Below are 23,419 nucleotides of genomic sequence, written 5' to 3' on the forward strand. Positions count from 1 at the left end.
CTACACCTGCCCCTACACCTCCACCCTCACCCCCCATCCCAGGCCTCAAGAAGACTTTCCATATCAAGCAGATGTTCACCTGCACATCTGCTAATGTGGTATACTGCATCCGCTATTCCCGTTTTGGCCTCCTCTACATCGGGGAAACCAAGCGGAGGCTTGGGGACCGCTTTGCAGAACACCTACGCTCAGTACGCACTAAACAACTGCACCTCCCAGTCACGAACCATTTCAACTACCCCTCCCATTCCTCAGACGACTGTCCATCCTGGGCCTCCTGCAGTGCCACAACGATGCTACCTAAATGTTGCAGGAACAGCAACTCATATTCCGCTTGGGAACCCTGCAGCCCAATGGTATCAATGTGGACTTCACAATCTTCAAAATCTCCCCTCCCGCTACCGCATCCCAAAACCAGCCCAGCTCATCCCCGCCTCCCTAACCTGTCCTTCCTCCCACCTATCCCCTCCTCTCACCTCAAGCCGCACCCCCATTTCCTACCTACTAACCTCATCCCGCCTCCTTGACCTGTCCGTCCTTCCTGGACTGACCTATCTCCTCCCTACCTCTCCACCTACACTCACCTTTACTGGCTCCATCCCTGCCTCTTTGACCTGTCTGTCTCCTCTCCACCTATCTTCTCCTCTATCCATCTTCTATCCGCCTCCCCCTCTCTCTTTATTTATTTCAGAACCCCCTTCCCCTTCCCCATTTCTGAAGAAGAGTCTCAGCCCGAAACGTCAGCCTTCCTGCTCCTCTGATGCTGCTTGGCCTGCAGTGTTCATCCAGCTCTACACCTTGTTATCTCAGGCCCTGTGGTTATGATAGGTTTTCTCTTTATCGCTTTCCTTAGCCATTTTAAATCAACCTCCATTTTTCATTGCAAACTTCTGAACTTCAAAAGTTCGCTCTTTCTCCCTGTCTTCTCTGTCTATCCTTTTCTTCTGCTGGGGCTATTGTTTCTTTTTCTTATTGTTTAGAATAGAACAGAATATCCTTTATAGTCACTTGTACTACAATGCAGAAGTATAAGAGTACAGTGAAAAGTTTTTACAATAGCTGCCTTTTAATGGTGCCATCTTAGGTGCAAGTATCTAAGTACAAATCTTACAGAGTTAAAAAAAAGCGGTCTTACACAAAGAAGATTAAAGGAAAGTGTAAGCATTACTTACAGAGGTAGTTACAACATAGTGAAAAGGTTTTAAATTCCAGTCCAATAACAACAGCTCAGCATGTGGTGCCAGGCCCATGACCAGCAATTGTCCCGCATTGCTCCAGTCTGCTCCTCACCAGCACTCAGCAGCAACCAGATAAGTCACACAGTACCAGGACTTTTCAGTTGTAACTCAGATGTTTCATTTCCTTTTCATATTCAAGCTGATTTAAGTCTTTTGCTCTTTGTTCTGTAATTATCTCTTGTTCAAGCTGCTTGTTTTGCTATTAAATTTTAGCCATTTCCAATTATTCCAATTGCATTTCGGGCAGTTGTAAATGCTGAGCTATTTCTGCAATTATCTTCCCTTTCTTCACAGGCACAGGCAATTTCAACTTCAGTTTGTATGCCAATTCTGCAAGCTTTGTCTTACCAACCTTCTGTAAACCACCCCAAGTGACTTCTTCCACACCTCGGAAACTCTTAGCCCCTGAAAGTGCCATTATTACTCAAGGCACACCCTATTTAAACCAACCAACTGAATGCAACACCTGAAAAGAGAACACCAACACTTCTGACTCGCTGTCTTTAAGTTTAATAATCCTAATCCAACCTTGAAATAGAGATTTTGATCCCAACAAGAGCACCTAATTTGTTAGGTGACCAGACCAAATCCCCTCAAAATATATCAAAGAGATAGCCTCCACCCTAATCTTACTTGAAGGCAAGTGCAAAGCACTGTGTTCTGGATGTGATTCAATTGGTCAAACTAGTAGGCTTTAAGCAAAATACATTTTATTCTTACACCACAATTAAAATGCAAACAAAAGAAAGATTTTAACTGCTACCCGTCCACTGTTCCAATATAGCCATGTCCTATAAACACATCCTTGGCAAAGGCAAGTTCAGCAAAGTAGATTCTCTCACGTACTATCTCCAGTCCAGGAGAAACGAAACCGAAATAAACAATCTAGCAGCAGAGAAGGAACACAAACTTCTAGCTGCAACAGAGAGAATTGTATCAAGCAGTTTCAGCAGCCAACTTCCCAACTTCAAATGAACTTCTCGGGTCTGTGTGATTCTGACTGTACACACTTATGCTTCTTTTTCCTAATGATAAAAGACCCTCAGGGAATTCAAAGCTGTCTATCCCTTCTTCTGAAGCAGACTTTTTGGTGCCACTGGCAACACCTCTCTGCAAGAGAAACAGCACAGAATAAATCCCTCTAAAAAGCACAGTACCGTCACAATACATTAGTCACTGAAGGTAAGCATGTAGGTGCAGCAGGGTAAGGAAAGGAAAGGGTGTATTAGTCTTCATTGTGAGAGGATTCAAGTACAGGAGCAGGGATATCTTGCTGCTGTTATACAGGGCCTTAGTGAGACCTCACTTGGAATCTTATGTGCTGTTTTGGTCTCCTTAGCTGAGAAAGGATTTTCTTTTTCTTTATTCCTTCACAGGATGAAGGCCTCGCTGACCAGGCAGCATTTATTGCCCATCCCTAATTGCCCAGAGGGCAGTTTAGAGTCAACCACATTGCTGTGGGTCTGGAATCACGTGTAGGCCAGACCAAGTGATGCTCGCAGTTTCCTTCCCTAAAGGACATTAGTGAACCGGGTGGGTTTTTCCTGACAATCAACAATAGATTCATGGTCATCATTAGATTCTTAATTCCAGATATTTTATTGAATTCACATTCCACGATCTGCTGTGGCGGGATTTGAACCCGGGTCACCAGAATGTTATCTGGGTCTCTGAATTAACAATCCAGCAATAATACTACCAGGCCATTGCCTCCCCCTTTGCTCTTTGTTGAGGGAGTGCAGCAAATGTTTATTAGACTGATTCCTGACACTGTGGGGCTGATGTATGAGAAGAGGTTGAATTAGTTAGCATTATATTCACTGGAGTTCAGGAGAAAGAACAGGTGGTGATTTCATTGAAAGTTATAAAATTTGAACAGCTTTAGACAGGGTAGACGCAGGAAAGATATTCTTGACAGGTGTCTACAACTAGGGGTCACAGTCTAAGGAAATGGGGTAAACCATTTAGGACTGAAATAAGGAGAAATTTCTTCAGAGTGTGGAATGGGTAATAAGTTTGCAGATGACACCGAAATTGGTGGTGTAGTGGATGGTGAAGAAGGTTATCTCAGAGTACAACCGGACCTGGATCAGATAGCTGAGAAGTGGCAAATTAGATAAATGTAATAGTTGCATTTTAGTAAGGCAAATCAGGGCAAGACTTGCACACTTAATGGTGGCCAGACAAAGAGATCTTTGCCTGCAGGTTCACAGTTCCTTGAAGGTGATGTTTGGTACACTTGTCTTTATGGTCAGTGCATTGAGTGTAAGAGTTGGGATGTTGTGTTGCGGCTGTACAGGACATTTGTTAGCAGTATTCCAAGAGTGGCCTATCAGTTCTGGTGTCCCTGCTATAGCAAAGATGGTGTTAAACTTGAATGGACTCACAAAAGATTTACAAGGATGTTGCTAGGGTTGGAGGGTTTGAGCTAAAGGAAGAGGCTGAATAGGCTGGGTCTATTTTCACTGGACCGTTGGAAGTTGAGGGGTGACCTTATTGGGTGAATAGCCAAGGACTTTTTCATAGGCTAGAGAAGTCCAAAACTAAAGGGTTTAAGGTGAGAGAAGAAAGATTTAAAAGGGACCCAAGGGGCAACTTTTTCATGCAGAGGCTAGTGCATGTGTGGAATGAGCTGCCAGATGAAGTGGTGGAGACTGGTACATTTACAACATTAAAAAGGCATCTAAATGGGTTCATGACAAGGAAGAGTTTAAAGGGAAATGGGCCAAATGCTGGCAATGGAACTAGATTAATTTAGGATACCAGATCAGCATAGACGAGTTGGACCGAAGGGTCTGTTTCTGTGCTGTATTACTGTATGGTGAGCCTGTGGAATTCTCTGCTGCAGAAAGTAGTTGATTCCAAAACCTTGTATGATTTCAAGAAGGGGTTGAAAGGTGCTATCTAAGGTCCTCTGGTGAATTTCTGCAGTGTACCTTTTAGATGGTACACATAGTTGCTGCTACTCATTTCTGGTGGAGGAGCATCCCTTTACGTAAGGCCTCAGACTTGTGCCTTGTGGATGATGGATAAGTTTTAGGGAATTATGAGATGTGATACTCACTGCAGGATTCCTAGCTTCAGATCTATTTTTGTAGCTACATTATTTATATGGCAGTCCAGTTCAGTTTCTCAATAGTAACCTTCACAGTCTTCAAAATGGTGATATAATTGAATGTCAAGTGTGACGGTTCGAGTCTCTCTAATTGGCGATTCCCTGGCAGCTGTATCATATGAATCGTATTATTTACCACATGTCATATGGCAGTGAACATAATCACAAGATAGGGAACATGATCTGGGTTTAGACCATCATGACACAGGTTAGTATTACTCTACTGATGATGTGGTGTTGCAGTAGTAATCCTGCTCAATACGAGAGGAACCGCAGGCTCAGATATTTGGTGTATATGCTTGGCTGAGGAGCCAATGGTGCAAAACTACCATCTGTGGGATTATGACTGAATGACTGTAAGTCAGAATCCCACCTAAACAATGAATAAAAACATGGCAGCACAGTAGCTCAGTGGTTAGCACTGCCACCTCACAGCACAAGGGGAGTAGTACGAGATGATTGGAGGGTGGCAAATGTCATTTCCTTGTTCAAGAAAGGGAATAGAGATTATCCTGGGAATAACAGACTGGTCAGTCTTACTTCTGTGGTGGGCAAATTATTAGAGAGGATTCTGAGACATAATATTTATGATTATTTGGAAAAGCACAGTTTGAATAGAAATAGTCAGCATGGCTTTGTGAGGGGCACGTCATGCCTCACAAGCCTTATTGAGTTCTTTGAGGATGTGACAAAACACATTGATGAAGGCAGAGCAGCGGATGTGGTGTATATGGATTTTAGCGAGGCATTTGATAAGGTTCCCCATGATAAGCTCATTCCGAAAGTAAGGAGGCATGGGATTCAGGGAAATTTGGCTGTCTGGATACAAAACTGGCTGTCCAATAGAAGACAGAGGGTGGTAGTAGATGGAAAGTATTCAGTCTGGAGCTCAGTGACCAGTGGTGTTCTGCAGGGATCTGTTCTGGAACCTCTGCTCTTTGTGATCTTTATAAAAGACTTGGATGAGGAAGTGGAAGGGTGGGTTAGTAAGTTTGCCGATGACACAAAGGTTGGTGGAATTGTGGATAGTGTGGAGGGCTGTTGTAGGTACCAACGGGACATTGACAGGATGCAGAGCTGGACAAAGATGTGGCAGATGGAATTCAACCCAGAAAAGTGTGTAGTGATTCATTTTGGAAGGTCGAATTTGAATGCAGAATACAGGGTTAATGGCAGGATTCTTCGCAGTGTGAAGGAACAGAGGGATATTGAGGTCCACGTCCATAGACCCCTCAAAGTTGCTACCCAAGTTGACAGGGTTGTAAAGAAAGCGTATGGTGTGTTGGACTTCCTTGGCAGGGGAATTGAATTTAAGAGCCTTGAGGTTATGCTGCAGCTCTATAAAATCCTGGTTAGATCACACTTGAAATATTGTGTTCAGTTTTGGAAGGATGTGGAAGTTTAGAGAGGGTGCAGAGGAGATTTACCAGGATGCTGCCTGGACTGGAGGGAAAGTCTTATGAGGAAAGGTTGAGGGAGCTAGGGCTTTTATCATTGGAGCGAAGAAGGATGAGAGGTGACTTGATAGAGGTGTACAAGATGATGAGAGGCATAGATAGAGTGAATAGCCAGAGACCTTTTCCCAGGGCAGAAATGACTATTACAAGAGAGCATCATTTTAAGGTGATTGGAGGAAGGTATAGGGGAGATTTCAGAGGTAGGTTCTTTACACAGAGAGTGATGGGTGTGTGGAATGAGCTGTCGGCAGTGGTAGTGGAGTCAGATACTTTGGAGACTTTTAAACGACTCTTGGATAGGCACATGGATGCTAGTATAATGTAGGGTATGCAGGGTAGTTTGATCTTAGTAGGATAATAGGTCGGCACAACATCGTGGGCCGAAGGGCCTGTACTGTGCTGTACTGTTCTATGTTCTATGTTCTAAGGGACCTGGGTTTGATTCCACCCTTGGAAGACTGTCTGTGTGGAGTTTGCACATTCTCCCCCTTTCTGCGTGGGTTTCCCCTGGGTGTTCTGGTTTCCTCCCACAGTCCAAAGAGGTGCAGGCAAAGTGGATTGGCCGTGCTAAATTGACCATAGTGTCCAGCGATGTTTAGGTTAGGTGGGTTAGACATGGGAAATGCAGAGGTAAAGGACTGGGTCTGGGTGCGATCCTTTTCGGAGGGCCTTGTTGGGCCGAATGGCCTGTCTCCACACTGCAGGGATTCTATATGGCTGCCAATGTATGTTTAACAAAAGAACGTAAGATATTTCAGAGAAGTACAAATTATCTTATAAGCAGTACTGGAGAAACCTCATGTACAAACATCAGAAAGAAAAATTCATTCCTCTTGTCCCAGAAATACCTTTATAGACTCAGATATCAGTGAAGAGTCACACCTTCTCCATTTTAAAGTTCCTTGCTCAGCTCACACGGATATAATCTGTTGCCTTTTTGCAAATCACTTCACATTCACTGAATGCTTTTCTCTTCAATTAATGGCTGTTCCCCCAGACCTTTAAAATAAAATGCTAACTTGGTTCACAATTGGGTACTTCAAATTCATGTCTTCAGCACCTATGTTGGATGTTTTCCTCTCTGACCCTTCCAGAGCCTTCTGGTTTTGGAACTTTCTTTTTACTGATTTCTAAGTATCTCAGCACTTCTGCACAGCTCTAACAGCTTGCTGACTGCTAATAATAGCACCTCTGGTGCTTAAGGCCTCCTTCCCTGCATGAACCTGCCTCTGGCCTATTTTCTCTCTCTCTGGTGGATGTAAACTGCACGTTACCAAACACTTTCGCAATTATCTCCCCATTGCTTTGTTGCTATTTTTGTTGAAATCACATGCCTTCTTTTAGAGTTCGAAAGAGTATTTATAACACTTTACAAAAACAGATCAGAACAATCCAGAACTGAAAAACAAAAATCTAATTTTTCCTCCACTGTAGGAACTAATTTTGCAAATAATTATGAATCTTCTTAATACTGTCAGCTACTAATTTAAATAGCTATAATTTCAAAAATAATTCTGGATTTTTCAAACATAAGTTATGACATTCAGAAGTTTTATTTCCCCTCACATGAGCATATTACGCATGAGCCTAAATCATGGCAGCTTTCTTAGGAAACACACACACACCATATGAACACATACACACACTCTCTCTCTCTTGCTCCCTTCACTTGCGTGTTTTGGGGGGTAATTTTTAGAAGGGAAACTCTGATCCCATCATAGCAGATTGGGGCTTGTGTTTTGGTTTAACTATCAAAGGGGCTCGGCTATTCCCCCTCCCTAACACCCCATCCTCAACTATTTGCAATCCATTTCAATAGTTTTAATGAGGGAACATAATGTATAGTGGCTAAATTTGTTTATAAGAAAATATGTAGAAATTGTTCTCATGTGTGTAAGATGAAAAGCTTTGACAAAATCCATTTCTTTTTAAACAGCATAAAGGTTCTGTACTATCAAGGGCCTATTTGTATAGGCCGACAAGTAACTTGTGTGGAGGAGGGAGTGAGTCTGCAAAAGGGATATAGATAGGTTATGTTATGGTAGTTGGAGTAGAATGTAAATTAATGTGAAATTGTCTATTTTGTTAGGAAGAATTGAAATGCTATTTAAATGAAGGGACATTCTGTGGTACGGGGGATCTGAGTGTCCTGGTATACGAATCATGAAGATGGTACACTGGTATAGCAACTCATTGGGAAAACAATAAATGCCACATTCCATTTGCAAGTGGATTGTAACATGCAAGTAGAGATGGTTTATTACAACTGTACAGGGAGTTTGTGAGACCATATTTGGAGTATGTGTATATCTTTGGCCTGTTGTTTGAAAAAATAAATCATTGCTTTCAAAACACTTCAGAAAAGATACAATCAACTTATTTCTCTGAAGAAAGTTTGACCAAGTTAGGCCTACATCCATTAGAATTTAGAAGAATGAGAATTATTTTGTTGAAACGTATAGGATATTGATTGGTCTGGACAGATTGGATACTGTGAAGATGTCTCCTGTTATGAGGAAGACTACAGCTGGAAGGCAATTTAAGAACAAAATATCTCCCTTTTAAGATAAAGAAGAGGATTCTTCTTCTTTCAGGGGCTGGAATTGTCTTCCTTAGAAGGTAAATGAAGGCTGGGTCTTTAACTTTATTCGAGGCTGCATTAGCTAAATTTTTGATAGACAAGGAAGTCAATGGTTATGGGATGCAGATAGTAAAGTGAAACTGAGCCCACAACCAGGTCAATGTAAATTGAATGATGGAGGAGGTTCAAAGAGCCAAATGACCTAATCCTGCTCCTCAGCCCTATTTTCCTAATAAGTCAGAAAATACAAACATTGAGTTATTTTTTGTCTATAGGTGCTGGCACAAAGTAATCAAGTGAGAAAAGAGGCAGAAAATTCAGGTCCACTCACAGAACTGGAACATTGGAAATGTATGTCTGCTAAATTCAATTCCATCATCGAACAGCTCAGAGGACAACATTGCAAGGCAGTAATCAATGTTTTAAAAGGAAGTCAGTCAAAAATGTTAAAGGTAAAGATCATCAAGAAAAAGAACATGAAGACATATTATCACAATACTATTATCATTGTTATAATTTTTTGTACATATTTGAATAATATTTTAGAATCATAATTAGCTGAGGCATTCCAGGCGGCACGGTGGCTCAGTGGTTAGCACTGCTGCCTCTCAGCACCAGGGGCCTGGGTTCGATTCCGCTCTCAGGCGACTGTCTGTGTGGAGTTTGCACATTCTCCCTGTGTCTGCGTTTCCTCCGGGTGCTCCGGTTTCCTCCCTCTGTCCAAAGATGTGCAGGCTAGGTGGATTGGCCATGCTAAATTGTCCATAGTGTTCATGGATGTATAGATTAGGTGGGTTACAGGGGGATGGGTCTGGGTGGGACGCTGTGCGAGCTGGTGTGGACTCGTTGGGCGGAAGGGCCTGTTTCCACACGGTAGGGAGTCTAAGTCTAATTTTGAATAGACTTGCATCGATTTGAGAAAATAAAGCTGTGCATATATATCTTAAGGCTCAGTACCATTGCGCTCTCCCATTCCTTGAGCTGATGTTAATTATTGAACACCATATGAAATCAATAGTGTAGACCAGATGAATACTCTGGCAAATAAGTCAGGGCAGTGACAAGGTAAGAGCACAATGCAATTTGCACTTTTACAATACAACAGTCACCTTCTAATACTTTCAGTAACACCATAAATAAACAATTACATATTATACAGTTCAAAAGTGGATGGAATACTATCACAAACACAGAATACTGAAGAGACTCAGTGTGCCTGGCAGCACCTGTGGAGAGAGAAACCGGGTGAATGTTTCAAATCCGGTATGGCTTCTTTTGAGGTCACCTCAAAATCATTATCAATAACATCATTTGCACAAAGTTATAGTGCTTATGCAAGGAGATTAGCAAAATGCACAATGTTAATTCCAGGCCACTAGACTCACTGGAATGGTTCGAAGGTTTGGAGCAGCATTTAAGGATGGGACACTATTGTAAGTTATGTAGACCTCAGAAAGAACGAGTACATCGATCTTCTTGTCCACTCAGGTTTCCAGAACCTTCCATAAAAAGACATTATGCTTATGAACATATACATGTACACCTGTAACGAGAAGTCCTCACTTAAAATTACGTCAATAGTATTGTTTGTCACATTAATATAAATCTCCAAATTAGAAACCTGCATTTCCAATATGCTGGTGCTGTTTCACAAAAACATTATCATACATAATGCATTCTTGCATTACTCTCATCTCGAGCCTGTAAGGGCTGGATCCCCGGTCCTGTGTAAGGTGGGCAGCAGACAATTATGGGAGAGCATTGTTCATCTCAGACAGACAGAGAACATAAGAAATAGGACCTGGAGTTGGCCATTTAGCCCCTTGCGCCTGCTTGATGAGTCAGTCAGATCATGGCTGATCTGATTGTGGCTTTAATTTCATATTCTTGCCTGCACCTTTAATCCTTGACTCTTGACAGCCAAAATTTCCATTTAACTCAGCTTTGAATATATTCAGTAATTCAGCTCTGACTGCTCAATTCCAAATAACAAGAAGTGATATAGAGTCAGAAGGCGTAGAATCTTTGTAGGTAAGAGTTGAAGAACAGCAAAGATAAAAGACCCTGATTGTTGGGATATGGAGAAGAAAATAAATTAGGAGATAGAAAAGGCATGTAAGAAAGGCACAATTACAGTAATCATGGGGAGCTTCAATATGCAGATGGACTGGGAAAATCAAGTTGGATCTCAAGAAAAGGAATTGAGGGAATGTCTTTGAGATTATTTTTCAGCAGCTTGTGGTAGAGCCCACTAGGGAACAGGCAATTCTGGATTTGATGATTTGTCATGAGGCAGATGTGTTTAGGGAGCTTAAGGTGAAGGAGCCCCTAGGGAGCAATGACCATAATGTGATAGAACTCCCGCAGTGGTTTGACAGGGAGAAGTTGGAATCAGATGTAATGGTATTACAATTGAGAAAAGGTAGCTACAAAGACATGAGGGAGGAGCTGGACAAAGTTGATTGGAAGGGGCACCTAGCAGAGGAGATGGTGCAGCAATGGGAAGATTTTTTGGGGTAATTCAGGAGGCACAGCAGAAAATCACCTCAAGAAAGAAACATACTTAGCAGAGGATGAAGCAACCATTGCTGACAAGGGAAGTCAGAGACAGCATAAAAGCAAAAAATAAGCGAACAATGTGGTGAAGATTCGTGTGGAGCCAGAGGATTGGGAAGCCTTCAGAAAGCATGCAGAGGATAACTGATAAAGCAATACAGGGGGAGTGAAATAAGTCCACAGAGGCCAGTATCTATCACCAAGTCACTCTTTATTTACATATGAACAGTCCTTGACTTTAGAACTGCCTCATTTGGAGTTAGGTACCAGAGTGTCAGCATCTCTGACACTCCTCTTTTCATATGTCATCCAGGACATTGTGATTGGAAATTTTACAAACAGGTCTCCCTGATTGGAAACTGTACAAACCCATTAATTTTGTACAGGTCCCACCTCTTCGAAACCAATCCCAATGCCCCATGAATCTGAAACCCACCTCTTCACATCATCTTTTCAGCCATATATTTATCCTATATATCTTGCTGTTTCTACTCTGACCAGCTTGTGGCTCTGGTAGTAATCCTGAGATAAGTACTTTGGAGGTCTTACATTTCAACTTTCTTCCTAGTTCTCTATATTCTGCTTTTAGGACCTCATCTTTTTTTTAAAACCTATGTCATTAGTACCAAAGTGTACCACAACCATTGGCTGTTTGCCCTCCCCCTCTAGAATGCCCTGCAACCACTCCGAGACATTCAGTACCATAGCACCAGGGAGGCAACACACTATCTTGGACTCTCGTTTGTGGCCACAGAAATGCCTATCTATTCCCCTTATGATTGAATCCCCTGTAACTATGGCATTTCTCTGCCTATTGCCCCTCCCTCTGCAGCAGAACCAATCATGGTTTCGTAAATTTGGCTGCTGCTGTTATTCCCTGAGAGGCCATTCCCCTCAACAGTTTCCAAAATAGTATATCTGTTTTGTAGGGGAATAGCCACAGGCGATTCCTGCAGTGCCTGCTTAGCCCTCCTGCTCTGCTTAGTGGTCACGTATTCCCTTCCTGCCTGTGGAGTCTGAGGTGTGACCACCTCTCTATACATGCTATCCACGATACTCTCTGCCTCGCGAATTGTCCAATGTCCCCAGATGCCACTCCAACTCTGAACTCCAGGCTCCCAGGAGCTGCAGCTAGAGACACTTCTTGCACACATGCAGGTCCTGGGCACTGGAAATGACTGTTCCTTAACACCAGGTTCTTCCACGATGCCCTTCACACCCACACTGACTGTGAAGTCCACTCCCAGAATGCAAATGAGTGATATCTCTGCACCCTCTAATATGTTTGCTAATACTTTTCAATCTATTGTTACCTTTCCGCAACCTGAAGAATCTGGCAGGTTACATCCAGTGCATCCACTATCTCTGCAGCCATTTCAATTGTGACCCTTTGTTTAAGATCAACAGGTCTATAGTACTTGTCAACCTTAAATATCTTTAGCTGCTCTTATCATTTTATGGTCTTCCTTCCCTTTCGCCGCTTGATTTTTTTTGACTAATCTTAGGATGCTTTTCATCTGTTCTGTTTTGAAGACAAGTGCAAAGTATTTGTTCAAAGCCTTTGCAATTTCTCAATATTAATTCCTCAGCCTCACCTGCTAAAGGATCAGCGTTCACTTACTAGTATTCCTTTTTATGTATATTGAGAAGCTTTGACTGTCTTTTTATATTTTTCGACTATTCTTTCATAATTCACCCTTTTTTTCCTTTTATGATGACTTCCTTTGCTTTCCTTTTGGTAAATCTCTCCCAGAAACCTTTAAAACAAAGTACTAACTCAGCTTGTTATTACTGAACATGGGTTTGCAAAGCCCATATCTTCAATGCCTTGTAGGATGTTTCCCAGCCTGGCATCTCTACAATCTTATACGTCTGAAGCATTCTTCTTACTAACTCCAAAGGAACTCAGGACTTCACATCCACAGGGACTGCTAATAGCATGAGCTCTGATACGATGGGCCTTTTCCCCTTTCATGAACATTTCTCACTAATGTACTGATTTTACGCTGTATTGACAGAGCTGTCTCCTTTTCCTTTCCTACTGTCCTTCCAAATTGTCAATCATCCCTTACATTTCAGGTTCCTGCTTTGATGGCCTTGAAACCAATGGGAGGAAATTTGTGGAAGATGGGCCGAAGAATGGCAGATGGAGTTTAATTAAGATAACCGTGAGGTATTGTATTTTGGAAGACAAACCAGGGCAGGACTTACAGTTGATGTTAGGGCTCTGGGAAGTGTTGTAGAACAGAGACCTAGGGGCGCAGGTACATAGTTCCTTGAAAATGGTGCCACAGGTAGACAGGGTAGTGAAGGTGGCGATTGACACACTTGCCTTAATCCATCAGAACATAGAATACAGGAGCTTGGACATATTCTGGCTCTACAAGATGTAGATATGGCCACTTTTGAAGTACCGCATCCAATTCCGGTCGCCCTGCTGTGGAGGAATGTTATTAAACTGGAAAAGGTGCAAAAAAGATTTAAGGATGTTACCAAGATTGGAGGGTTTGTGTTACAAGGTGAGTCTGAATCGGCTGGGACGTTTTCCCCCAGAGCGTAGGAGACTGAGGGCTGACCTTAGAGCTTTATTAACTCATGAGGGGCATAGATAAGGCGAATAGCGAAGGTCTTTTTCCCCGGGGTAGGGGGGAAATCCAAAGCTAAAGGCCATAGGTTTAAAGGTGAGACGGCAAGATTGAGAAGGGAACTGAGAGGCACAATTTTCATACAGAGGGCAGTGTGTATATGGAACGAACTGCCACAGGAAGTGGTGGTGATGAATACAATTATAACCTTTAAAAGGTATTTGGACAGGCACATGGATAGGAATGTTTTAGAGGGATATGGGCCAAATCCAGGCAAGCGAGACAAGTTCAGTTGAGGAAACCTGGTCAGCATGGACCAGTTGGACTGAAGGGTCTATTTCTGTGCTGCATAATCGTATGACTTTAATTGCACCTGCTAGCCAGGAGCTTCCAAGAGATAGATTCCAAGAGACCAGATTTGCCTTTTTTCTTGGGTAGTCCCAAAGGTTTTCTGAAGAAGAGTCACTGGACTTGAAACATCAACTCTTATTTTCTCTACATAGAACCTACCAGATCTATTGAATTTCTTCAATAATTTTTGTTTTTGTTTTCTTCTATAGCCTGGTTTCCTGAATTTAGGTCATTCCTCATGTGCTAATATCATATTTAGTTAACAGAGCCACTCCGTCAACCTTGCCTGGCTTCCTGTCTGTCCGTCCTAAGCATCATGTACCCTTCATCATTCAGGTCCCAATCTAAGTTATCCAACAGCCATCTCTCCATTATGCTCACTAGATCGTACATATTTAATTCAATTTGTACCACTGTTTTATGTATTTTGTTTAAGACGTTACATGCATTCAAATATAACAGTATATTCTTCCAAGATAACAAGGTTTAGAGCTGGATGAACACAGCAGGCCAAGCAGCATCAGAGGAGCAGGAAAGCTGATATTTTGGGTCTGGACCCTTCTTCAGAAAATTTTTCAGTAAAATTCAGTATATTCTTCCTCTGCTTTTCTGAAGTTTTTTGGCAAATCTGGGTAGCATCTTCAAATCCCAGAACCTCTTTCGCAATATTAAGAGCCATTTCCCTCACTTTTAATTTAACCAATGACAAGTACCAATTAAACTGCTTTTTTTCTCACCTAAGTGTTATTTAAATATTTAGGACTCTAATCCCCACGTCTGTTTAAACCTGTGCAAATTTGTTCAGATCTGTTCAGATCCTGCACATGGGCTGGCCAAATCCTATACATGAACTGTCCGGATCCTGGACCTGAGCCCTCAATTTTGTTATGGTGGGGAACTAGCTGAACTCCTCTGATAATTAAACTAAAACACAAGCCCCAATCTGTTATGACCGGGGTAGGGGTTCCCCTCTAATAATTACCCCCAAAGCACCCAGAGAAGCTTGTCTATGTTTGTCGCAATCTATTGAAAGAGTGTTAAAAGAAAATCCCTGATCTCCACTTCACAAGTAACAAGAAACAATTTATTTATTTAACCCAACAATGAACAAATTAGCAGAATTACTAACAAACTGGCAATTGCCCTTTAGACTACTAACTTCTTCCCAACTGTTCTAAATTCTACTGCCATACTGTTCAAATAAACACAAGTCACACTTAATAAACCCAATTAATAAGGCAACAATAAATTAAAACTTAATCTCTCCATATTCGCACAGACTGTCTTCTGGAATATTTTATTTTCTCAGCTCTCTTCACAAGTGCCATTCTTCCACTAATTCTGCTGTCAAGGATGTTTGTTCTCTATAATTTCTTCAATGAGGATTTTGAGCTAAAATACCATTATACCTTTGACTAATTAGATGGGCTTTCTCTGAGAGGTGAATGGTGCTAACCCTGGAAGGTGGCAAATAGCTCTTCCCGATTTTCCAAATGCCCTTTCTTATATACCTGTAATGACAGAATCAAATTCTTATAATATGATTGGTTTCAGGTTGTCAACACCATCAGATTTAAATTCCATTGGCTTTCTGTGTCTAAGTGCTTGGTTTAAAATAATTGGCCAATTTCAAACTTGTTATTTTGGAACAAGGCTGTTCTATACAAAACGTTACCGTTTGGGCACTCTTCATGCACTTGTATTTATAAACTTCCAAGCGCAGACAAAGCACAAGCTCCTAAAGGGACCACAGCACTCTTTTCTCCATGATCATTTTTACCAACAAATTCTAACTTCCTGCCTTCCTATTCATTTTGGAAGGAGTAACAGGAATACAGATTTGGAAGGAGTAACAGGAATACAGAGTACTGGGCTAATGGTAAGATTCTTGGTAGTGTGGATGAGCAGAAAGATCTCGGTGTCCATGTGCATAGATCACTGAAAGTTGCCACCCAGGTTGATAGCGTTGTTAAGAAGGCGTACAGTATGTTAGGTTTTATTGGTAGAGGGATTGAGTTTCGGAGCCATGAGGTCATGTTGCAGCTGTACAAAACTCTGGTGCGGCCGCACTTGCGTACAGTTCTGGTCACCGCATTATAGGAAGGATGTGGAAGCATTGGAAAGGGTGCAGAGGAGATTTACCAGGATGTTGCCTGGTATGGAGGGAAGGTCTTATGAGGAAAGGCTGAGGGTTTTGAGGCTGTTTTCGTTAGAGAGAAGAAGGTTAAGAGGTGACTTGATAGAGACATACAAGATGATCAGAGGATTAGATAGGGTGGACAGTGGGAGCCTTTTTCCTCGGATGGTGATGGCTAGCACGAGGGGATATAGCTTTAAATTGAGGGGTGATAGATATAGGACAGATGTCAGAGGTAGGTTCTTTACTCAGAGAGTAGTAAGGGTGTGGAATGCCCTGCCTGCAAAAATAGTAGACTCGCCCACCTTAAGGGCATTTAAATGGTCATTGGATAAACATATGGATGATAATGGAATAGTTTAAGTTAGATGGGCTTCAGATTGGTTTCACAGGTTGGCGTAACATCGAGGGCCAAAGGGCCTGTACTGCGCTGTAATGTTCTATGTTCTATGTTCTATGTTCTATGAATACTTTACCGACCTTCATTACAAAGATATTAATGGAACTTCCTGACTCCATATCCTGACACCAGTCCTTCTTTTTCTACTTGGGCGTTTTTACATTCTGCATTAGCCAAAGTGCTGGATGCATAAGCTATTGAGTGTTCCTCTCCATTGGGCCACCTATGACTTTATACCATCCCACCGCTGCATAGGGAGGCATCGCATGTCAATACCAGATCTTTCTTGGTATCATAGTGTGCCAACACTTCAGAGGATGATAGCTGTTTCCTTACTTCATTGAAAGCTAGGACTTGTCTGTGAGATCATTTCCATGACTGATTCTTTTTTTAGAAGTTGATGCAATGGTGCCAGTGTGAATGCCTAGTTATGTATGAACTTTCCATAGTAATTTACCAGCCCAAGAAATGACCAAAGCTCCTGAACAGATGTGGGAGTCAGGGCAGCTTTGGTCACCCTCACTTTATCTTCCAACAGGTCTGTAACCCAGTCTTGTCAACTCTAGCCTAAGTTGGTCACTTGTGGGCCTGGAACACATTTTTTTCATTTTTAGTCATACACCTGCCTTGGAAAAATGCCTTAGGATTGTACTCAAGTTTTTTGTGTTCCTTCTTAGTTTATCCTGCTCTTAGGATGGCATATAGGTTATGGTGCCATCACCCACTGAAAACCTGAACAGGCTGACGATACCCCAGATGGCAGTTTCGGAAATTGGCACAAGCATTTATGATTATTAATTCAGCATTCTGGGAATCCTGGTCTAATCAGTTGCAAGTAAGCATGGCTCACGTTCAGCATTGTGAAGGACAACAACCCCCAGCCAGTTTTGCATGTAAATCCTCTATCTGAAGGATTGGGCATTTTATCCAGCTGTGATGTTTAAAATCCACACAAAGTTCAACGGAATCCATCAGGCTTCGAAATCGGTATGGCTGGTGCTGCCCATTCCATGAATTTGATTGTTTTGATGATTTTGTCACTTTCCAACCTTTTCTGCTTCTACTTTTGTCCATAAGGCAAATGTTACTGGGTGTGGGCCTTGCAGAATTGCGGAATTGCCTCCTGGTCAACATGCAAGGTGGCCTTGACTCCTCTGACACTCCCTAGACCTCCCTGGAAGACCTCTGGTATTTAAGTAGACTTCACTCAGGCAGCCGTTTTCTGATTGCAAAATGTTGAGCCAATGTCGACGAATCTCTCAAAACCAATTTTTCCCCATTAAGCTTGGGCCCTTGCCTTTTACTACAATCAGTGGTAACCTGGACCAGTTGCTTTTCATAAGGGACCAGAACCGAAGTTATACCCTTAATCTGTAAGTTTCCCCGGTATAGGTTCTCAGCCTAGCTGACTTCTTGCGCAAAGTTAAGGGCTGGAATGCAGGGCAAATTTTATTAAAAACTATATCTGAGATTACTGATTTTGCTGTGCCAGTATTGACCTCCATTAGAACTGATGACTATTTAACCAGACTTTTACTGTGATTGGTTCTGATTTGGATGTTGCTTAGCAATTTAACTGTTCCAGATCAGATGTAGATGGACTTTCCAGGGTATTAACTCTCCTGGATAACCTCGTGGATACCACCGTGTGAATTATCTTACTCAATTTATGTCTAATAGGACTTTTAATTTGTCTCGATTCCGCATGCTAACAATAACTACAACAGCTTGCCGGCCAGGATCCTGAAGAAAATTTTAATTGTTTGTCTGAGGCTTGGCTTTGTTCTGAGGTTTTGCTGTGGGCCAATCTAGAATCACTCTGATTAGGATATGTCCTGAGTGAATCTATGCAATTGTCTGCACCTAAGCTCAGTCGTACCAGTGAGGGTGTCCACTTCCATAGAAATACATTGCAACTTGTATGCTCCACTTGCCACATTTTCCAATGATAAAGCTAGTTGTAGCATCTGTTTGAAGTCCAGCTGAGCTTCAGCTAGCAGGGATTTTTGCATAGTTACATCATTAATCCCGCAAGCCAATCAGTCTCTAAGCGTTTCATTAAGGTTGAACCAAATTCACAGGCTTCTGCCAGTCATCTTGACCTAGTCAAAAATCCTGATGCAGATTCCTCTGGCTCTCGAACTGCCAAGTAAAAGCGATAACATCTCTGAACTTAGAGGAGGCTTGCGGTCGTAATATTTCTTAACAGTGTCGGTTTTGGTTCTGGCACGTTCCTTTCAGGAGGAGCGAGAAGCAGGATCCAGAGGGAGGAGCCTATACTGGAGAAAATATAAAATAGAACTTAGGGGGTTCAGTTTCTAGTTTCAGTTTGGACACATTCCTTTTAGCAGGAGCCAGAAGTCACCCATTCCGGGGAAGCATCCTGCTGACATCACGAGGAGGCAAAAGGAGCACGGTTTCTGATTGGTCAGTGCTGGTCAGTTGCTAGATTGTGTTAACCCGCACATTCCCTTGGTGCTATGGGTTAAGGAATCTCACTGCATTAATAGGTAAGCATGTCTCAATCTTTCTAAAGAATGAGTACAGTTAGTTCATCTTTTGGTTCATAATGGGAGTTCAGATAATAAGTTAAGAGGGGCTATTTATTAGGAATTAGGAAGTCATTTTTAGGAAATTAATTAAAATTTAACTCTTAAATTAACAGTCAGTAGTCATGTTAGTTGGTGGGGTTTTGTGTTCCACCTGCGAGATGTGGTCAATCACTGAGAGCATCTCTGATAATTACATCGCCAGGAAGTTTGCTCAGCTTCAGCTGTTGACCAAACGAATGGAGCGGCTTGAGCAGCATTTGGAAACACTAAGGAGCACACAAATGGTAGAGAGTGTCATTGATAGAAGTAATAGAAGCGTCGTCACGCCCAAGCTACAAGAAGATATTTGGGTGACTGCTAGACGGGCAGGCAGTCAGTGCAGGAATCCCTTGCAGCTGCCTCCCTGTCAAACAACTGTTCTTTTTTTTATATGGATGAGGGGGATGGCCTACCAGGTGACAGCAGCAGCAGGCAGACCAGAGGTACCACGGCTGGCCCTGCTGTACAGAAGGGAGGGACAAAACATAGTAGAGCAATAGTAATTGGAGATTTAATAGTCAGGGATCCAGGTAGGCACTTCTGTGGCCATGAGAGAGACTGCAGGGTCATGGATGTCTCTGAGCAGTTACAGGGCATCCTGAAACGGGAGGGTAAACAGACAGAAGTCAGTGTCTATATTGGTACAAATGACATTTCGAGGGAAGAGTGACAAAGTCCTGCAACAACAGTTCAGGGAGTTAGGTAGTAAATGAAGAAGTAGGAGCCATGATCTCAGGATTAATCCCAGTGCCATATGCTAAAGAGGCTCAGAACAGAGACAGAGTACAGTTGAACACATGGCTAAAGAGCTGCTGTAGGCGGGAAGGCTTCAGATATATTGAGATGCCAGAGCAGCAGGTCAATAAGTATAGTGACTAAGGAAGCGCTTGTGTCTAAGGCAAATGTAGTTAAGAGGAAAAACAGTCAGGGAGAGGTTGCTGAACTCAGGGGTACTGGAGGCTTGGACTGTATTTGCTTCAATGCAAGTATAACAAATAAAATGGATGAATTTAGAACCGAGATTAATGCATGCAATTATGATGTTCTTGCTATCACAGAGATGTGGTTGAAAGAGGGACAGGATTGGCAGTTTAATGTTCTGGGATATCAATGTTTTAGAAGAGACATTGGAGGAAGCAAAAGAGGATCCATTACTGGCTAGGGACTATATCACAGCTGAGTTGAGGGGGGTCAGAGAGGCTTTATGGGTAGAGTTAAAGAATAAGAAGGGTGCAGTTATAATACTGGATTTGTAGTACAGACATCTCAGCTACCAGCTGGAAACAGAGGAAGAGGTATGTAGTCAAATTCTGGAAAGATGTGAAAATAACAGTGTTGTTGTGGTGGGTGATTTTTAACTTTCCTCATATTGATTGGGACTCCCTCAGTGCCAAGGGTTTGGATGGGGAGCAGTTGTGTCTAGGAGGATATTTTTGAAACAGTATGCAGATAGTGCAATGAAGGAAAAGGCCATACTGGACCTCGTATTGGGAAATGAGCTCAGCCAGGTGATTAAAGTTTCAGAGATAGTAGGAACTGCAGATGCTGGAGAATCCAAGACAACAAGGTGCAGAGCTGGATGAACACAGCAGGCCAAGCATCATCATAGGAGCAGGAAGGCTGACGTTTCGGGCCTAGACCCTTCATCAGAAATGGGGGAGGGGAAGGGGGTTCTGAAATAAATAGGGAGAGAGGGGGAGGCGGATAGAAGATGGATAGAGGAGAAGATAGGTGGAGAGGAAACAGACAGCTCAAAGAGGTGGGGATGGAGAGGTAGGGAGGAGATAGGTCAGTCCAGGGAGGACGGACAGGTCAAGGGGGCAGGATGAGGTTAGTAGGTAGGAGATGGGGGTGCCGCTTGAGGTGGGAGGAGGGGATAGGTGGGAGGAAGAACAGGTTAGGGAGGCGGGTCGAGCTTGGCTGGTTTTGGGATGCGGTAGGGGGAGGGGAGATTTTGAAGCTTGTGAAATCCACATTGATACCATTGGGCTGCAGGGTTCCCAAGTAGAATATGAGTTGCTGTTCCTGCAACCTTCGGGTGGCATCGTTGTGGCACTGCAGGAGGCCCAGGATGGACATGTCGTCTGAGGAATGGGAGCGGGAGTTGAAATGGTTCGCGACTGGGAGGTGCAGTTGTTTATTGTGAACCGAGCGTAGGTGTTCTGCAAAGCGGTCCCCAAGCCTCCGCTTGGTTTCCCCAATGTAGAGGAGGCCACAGCGGATACAGCGGATGCAGTATACCACATTGGCAGATGTGCAGGTGAACATCTGCTTGATGTGGAAAGTCTTCTTGGGGCCTGGGATGGGGGTGAGGGAGGAGGTGTGGGGGCAGGTGTAGCACTTCCTGCGGTTGCAGGGAAAAGTGCCGGGTGTGGTGGGGCTGGAGGGGAGTGTGGAGCGGACAAGGGAGTCACGGAGAGAGTGGTCCCTCCGGAAAGCAGATAAGGGTTGGGAGGGAAAAATGTCTTTGGTGGTGGGGTCGGATTGCAGATGGCGGAAGTGTCGGAGGATGATGCGTTAGATCCGGAGGTTGGTGGGGTGGTACGTGAGGACAAGGGGGATTCTTTTTTGGTTGTTATTGCGTGGACGGGGTGTGAGGGATGAGTTGCGGGAAATGCGGCAGACATGGTGGAGGGCGTTCTCGACCACTGAGGTGGGGAAGTTGCGGTCCTTGAAAAACGAGGACATCTGAGATGTACGGGAATGGAATGCCTCATCCTGGGAGCAGATGTGGCGGAGGCGAAGGAATTGGGAATAGGGGATGGCATTTTTGCAGGAAGGTGGGTGGGAGGAGGTGTATTCTAGGTAGCTGTGGGAGTCGGTGGGCTTGAAATGGATATCGGTTTCTAGGTGGTTTCCCGAGATGGAGACAGAGAGGTCCAGGAAGGTGAAAGAGGTATTAGAGATGGTCCAGGTGAACTTAAGGTTGGGGTGGAAGGTGTTGGTGAAGTGGATGAACTGTTCGAGCTCCTCGTGGGAGCACGAGGCGGCGCCGATACAGTCATCAATGTAACGGAGGAAGAGGTGGGGTTTAGGTCCAGTGTAGGTACGGAAGAGGGATTGTTCCATGTAACCTACAAAGAGGCAGGCATAGCTTGGGCCCATGCGGGTACCCATGGATTTCACAAGCTTCAAAATCTCCCCTCCCCCTACCGCATCCCAAAACCAGCCCAGCTCGTCCCCGCCTCCCTAACCTGTTCTTCCTCCCACCTATCCTCTCCTCCCACCTCAAGCGGCATCCCCATCTCCTACCTACTAACCTCATCCCGCCCCCTTGACCTGTCCGTCCTTCCTGGACTGACCTATCTCCTCCCTACCTTCCCACCTACACTCATCTTTACTGGCTCCATCCCCGCCTCTTTGACCTGTCTGTTTCCTCTCCACCTATCTTCTCCTCTATCCATCTTCTATCCGCCTCCCACTCTCTCCCTATTTATTTCAGAACCCCCTTCCCCTCCCCCATTTCTGATGAAGGGTCTCGGCCCGAAACGTCAGCCTTCCTGCTCCTATGATGCTGCTTGGCCTGCTGTGTTCATCCAGCTCTGCACCTGATTAAAGTTTCAGTTGGGTGGGGGTGTTGGTGGTGCATTTTGGGAGTACTCACCATAGTTCCTTGAATTTTCAGATATTCATGGATATGGACAAGAGTGGACCTTGGATGAAGGTGTTAAATTGGGCAAGACCAACTATAATCGAATTAGGCAAGAATTGGAGAATGTAGATTCTGACCATCTGTTTGAGGGTAAATCCACAGCTGACATGTGGGAGTCTTTTAAACACCAATTCATTGAAACGCAGGACAGACATGTTTCTGTGAAAATGAAGGACAGGAATGGCAAGATTCGGGAACCTTGGATGACAGGGGAAATTATCCGCTTAGTCAAAAAGAAAGGAAGCAAAGGTCTAGGCAACTAAGAACAAAGTCTTTGAAGAATATAGAGAAAGTAGGAAGGAGTTGGGAGGGTTAAAGGGTACAATGAAATGTCCTTGGCCAGCAGGGTTAAGGAGAATCCCAAGATATTTTATACATATATTAGGAACAAGAGGGTAGTTAGGGAATGAGTAAGCTCACTCACAGATAAAGGAGGGAGTTTCCTCGTGGATCCAGAGGAAATGGGTAAGATCCTTAATGAGTATTTTGCATTGGTATTCACCAAAGAGAGGGACGTAAAGGATATTGAGGTCAGAGAAAGGTATGTGAATACTTTCAGACAGGTCAACATAATGAAGGAGGAAGTGTTCGGTGTCTTGAAATACATTAAGGTAGACAAGTCCCCAGGGCCAGATGGGATCTGTCCCAGGATACCATGGGAGGCAAGGGAGGGAATAGCTGGGGCCTTAACAGATACATTGGCATCCTCTTTGGCCTCGGGTGAGTTTCCAGAGCACTAGAGAATGGCCAATGTTG

At 43.4% G+C, this 23,419-nt stretch overlaps 1 protein-coding gene across 1 annotated transcript in view; it reads left to right on the forward strand.

The window, feature by feature from the left end:
- The window catches only part of LOC109930964 (dynein axonemal heavy chain 8-like), a 2,199,840-nt gene that overhangs the window by 1,275,841 nt on the left and 900,580 nt on the right, over window positions 1–23,419 (forward strand). Inside the window, 1 exon segment of the mRNA XM_048596622.1 lies at window positions 8,667–8,843. Coding sequence (XP_048452579.1) covers window positions 8,667–8,843 — 177 coding nt within the window.

The sequence above is a fragment of the Rhincodon typus genome, chromosome 5 (genome assembly GCF_021869965.1).
Source record: "Rhincodon typus isolate 14 chromosome 5, sRhiTyp1.1, whole genome shotgun sequence".
NCBI lineage: Eukaryota > Metazoa > Chordata > Chondrichthyes > Orectolobiformes > Rhincodontidae > Rhincodon > Rhincodon typus.